At 34.8% G+C, this 3,910-nt stretch overlaps 1 protein-coding gene across 3 annotated transcripts in view; it reads left to right on the plus strand.

The window, feature by feature from the left end:
- Positions 1–706: 706 nt before the first annotated feature.
- The window catches only part of LOC131353276 (uncharacterized), a 5,482-nt gene continuing 2,278 nt past the window's right edge, over positions 707–3,910 (plus strand). Inside the window, exons 1-2 of one of the 3 annotated variants that reach the window (XM_058390193.1) lie at positions 707–962; positions 3,418–3,498. In XM_058390193.1, the coding sequence (XP_058246176.1) occupies positions 3,444–3,498 (55 nt within the window). In that variant the 5' untranslated portion in view covers positions 707–962; positions 3,418–3,443. Of the gene's footprint in view, positions 963–2,485; positions 3,499–3,910 lie in introns of those variants that run through there. The other 2 variants (XM_058390192.1, XM_058390191.1) reach the window with 2 other exon arrangements.

Consider the following 3,910-nt stretch of genomic DNA (forward strand, 5'->3'; position numbering starts at 1 on the left):
AACACTCTATTACACTCTATTACACTATAATACACTCAATACACTCTAATACCCTTTATTACACACAGCTCAGACAGGTTAATGTTGTGGTGATCGGCTTTGTCTAGAAATCCTTCAAGTGCACTGAAACATTTATTTCCTAAAATAGCCAATAAAAACCTCACACTCTGTGGTGCAGTACAGGAAGTGACTCTGCAGGTGAGATGCTTTAGGGTTCTGCAGGTGAGATGCTTTAGGGTTCTGTAGGTGAGATGCATTAGGGTTCTGCAGGTGAGATGCATTAGGGTTCTGCAGGTGAGATGCTTTAGGGTTCTGCAGGTGAGATGCTTTAGGGTTCTGTAGGTGAGATGCATTAGGGTTCTGCAGGTGAGATGCTTTAGGGTTCTGCAGGTGAGATGCTTTAGGGTTCTGTAGGTGAGATGCATTAGGGTTCTGCAGGTGAGATGCTTTAGGGTTCTGTAGGTGAGATGCATTAGGGTTCTGCAGGTGAGATGCTTTAGGGTTCTGCAGGTGAGATGCTGTAGGGTTCTGTAGGTGAGATGCTGTAGGGTTCTGTAGGTGAGATGCTTTAGGGTTCTGTAGGTGAGATGCTTTAGGGTTCTGTAGGTGAGATGCTTTTAGGGCAGTTAAGAGTTGAGAAGGTTAAGAAAGTTGAGAAGGTTCAGAAGTTCATCTCCAAGTGCTTATCTCCAAACCTGTGATGAGATGAGTGCAGAATCACAGCAACAAGCAGCTGAGTAAAGATCACTAGGAAGGTGGAGAGGAAGTTGGAGTTGAGGAAGTTCTTGTTCTAGATTTGTTCTAGTCGTAGGCTGCTTTGATGTGTAACACAGCAGTAACCGCAGGGAGGAAGTGCTGATGTAGAGTCGAGATACTGAGGAAACTACAGAAGTCACTCCGACTAGGACAGAGCTGAAGGAAGAGAGTCAGGAACGAAGCGAGACCTGCTGAGAACATCTGGGGTAAGGAGAACGAGGATGAATGTTCTGGCTGTGTTTCAGTGTGTCGGTTAATGAGTGTATTAGTTAATGATTCAGGGAGGAGGGGGAGGAGGAGAGAGATGAAACACTCCTCCGGCTTCAGGAGATTCACAAAGACTGAACAAACGTACAGCATGATTCAGTGACAGCAGTTAGATTATAACCACATCCGTCTGCATTTCATCTCTAAGGCAAGACTCTGGAACTTTCTCTCAAAGATATTTAAGAGAAGAGGATGTTGTTTATCTGCTTTATTTTTACTGTAAGCTCTTCAATCTGGTGCTTCTTCTTATCAACATTTACATCATGGCTCTAATGATCTACATCCTGCCACAGGCATGATCACTATCACAGTCCATGAGCTGCCAAGAGCTCGCTAACACACTGTAAAACTCTATAACATGCTATAACACTCTCTAACATGCTATAACACTCTATAACATGCTGTAACACTCTATAACATGCTATAACATGCTATAACATCCTATAACACTCTCTAACATGCTATAACACTCTCTAACACAGTGTAACACTCTCTAACATGCTATAACACTCTATAACATGCTATAACATCCTATAACACTCTCTAACATGCTATAACACTCTCTAACATGCTATAACACTCTATAACATGCTATAACATCCTATAACACTCTCTAACATGCTATAACACTCTCTAACACAGTGTAACACTCTCTAACATGCTATAACACTCTCTAACATGCTATAACACTCTATAACATGCTATAACATCCTATAACACTCTCTAACATGCTATAACACTCTCTAACACAGTGTAACACTCTCTAACATGCTATAACACTCTATAACATGCTATAACATCCTATAACACTCTCTAACATGCTATAACACTCTCTAACATGCTATAACACTCTATAACATGCTATAACATCCTATAACACTCTCTAACATGCTATAACACTCTCTAACACAGTGTAACACTCTCTAACATGCTATAACACTCTCTAACATGCTATAACACTCTATAACATGCTATAACATGCTATAACACTCTCTAACACAGTGTAACACTCTCTAACATGCTATAACACTCTATAACATGCTATAACATCCTATAACACTCTCTAACATGCTATAACACTCTATAAAATGCTATAATATCCTATAACACTCTCTAACATGCTATAACACTCTCTAACACACTGTAACACTCTCTAACATGCTATAACACGCTATAACATTCTAACACACTGTAACATTCTCTAACACACTATAACACACTATAACACTCTATAACATGCTATAACACTCTATAACACAATATAACATGCTATAACATTCTATAACATTCTCTAACACTCTAACACTTTACAATACTTTATAATACTTTATAACACTCTTTAACACATTGTAACTCTCTATAACACTCTCTTACACTCTCTAACACTTTATTACACACTATAACAGTTTCTAACACTCTCTAATAATCTCTAACAATTTATAACAAGCTATAACACTTTGTAACACTTTAACACTTTTGAACACACTATAACCATTTCTAGCACTTTCTAACATTTTCTAACACTCTATAACACTTTCTAACAGTTTCTAACAGTTTCTAACATTCTATAACACTCTATAACAGTTTCTAGCATTCTATAACACTCTATAACAGTTTCTAACATTCTATAACACTCTATAACACTTTCTCACATTCTATAACACTCTATAACAGTTTCTAACATTCTATAACACTCTATAACAGTTTCTAACATTCTATAACACTCTATAACACTTTCTAACGTTCTGTAACACTCTATAACACTTTCTAACATTCTATAACACTCTATAATAGTTTCTAACATTCTATAACACTCTATAACAGTTTCTAACATTCTATAACACTCTATAACACTTTCTAACATTCTGTAACACTCTATAACAGTTTCTAACATTCTATAACACTCTATAACAGTTTCTAACATTCTATAACACTCTATAACACTTTCTAACATTCTGTAACACTCTATAACAGTTTCTAACATTCTATAACACTCTATAACAGTTTCTAACATTCTATAACACTCTATAACACTTTCTAACATTCTGTAACACTCTATAACAGTTTCTAACATTCTATAACACTCTATAACAGTTTCTAACATTCTATAACACTCTATAACACTTTCTAACATTCTGTAACACTCTATAACAGTTTCTAACATTCTATAACACTTTATAACACTTTCTAACGTTCTGTAACACTCTATAACACTTTCTAACATTCTATAACACTCTATAACAGTTTCCAACATTCTATAACACTCTATAACACTTTCTAATGTTCTGTAACACTCTATAACACTTTATAACATGCTATAACACAGTGATACAGTGTGCTCATAATGTGTGTTTGTGTGTGTGTGTGTGTTCAGCATCTGTTCCTCCCTGACAGACACTCAGACAGCAGTAAACAGGAGGATGTTCCTCACACAGAGCCTGGTGTTTCCTCTCCTTCTGCTGCTCTTCCTCTCAGGTGAGAATCTCACTGACCTCCAGATCATCCCAATAATAACTGATCTAGCTCTGAGCTTATAAAAAAATCATTTATGATAAAATAAATGTTTTACTGAAACAAAGATTGACATACAGATATTTTATCTAGTATTTAATAAAATAATAAATAAAACAGATGTTTTATTTTTTATTGGTTTTCTGCTTGGTCTGTAGAGCAACCTACCATTTTCAAATATAATAATAATAATAATAATAATAATAATAATAATAATAATTATTATTATTATTATTATTATTATTATTATTATTATTATTATTATTATTAATAAAATAATAAAAATAAAATTGTATATTTTATTATCAGATACAGGAACATGAGATTGTGTTGAGTTTTAATTTACAATAATAAATGGCTATAATGATTATGATAA

This window comes from Hemibagrus wyckioides, linkage group LG05 (genome assembly GCF_019097595.1).
Source record: "Hemibagrus wyckioides isolate EC202008001 linkage group LG05, SWU_Hwy_1.0, whole genome shotgun sequence".
Classification (NCBI taxonomy): Eukaryota; Metazoa; Chordata; class Actinopteri; order Siluriformes; family Bagridae; genus Hemibagrus; species Hemibagrus wyckioides.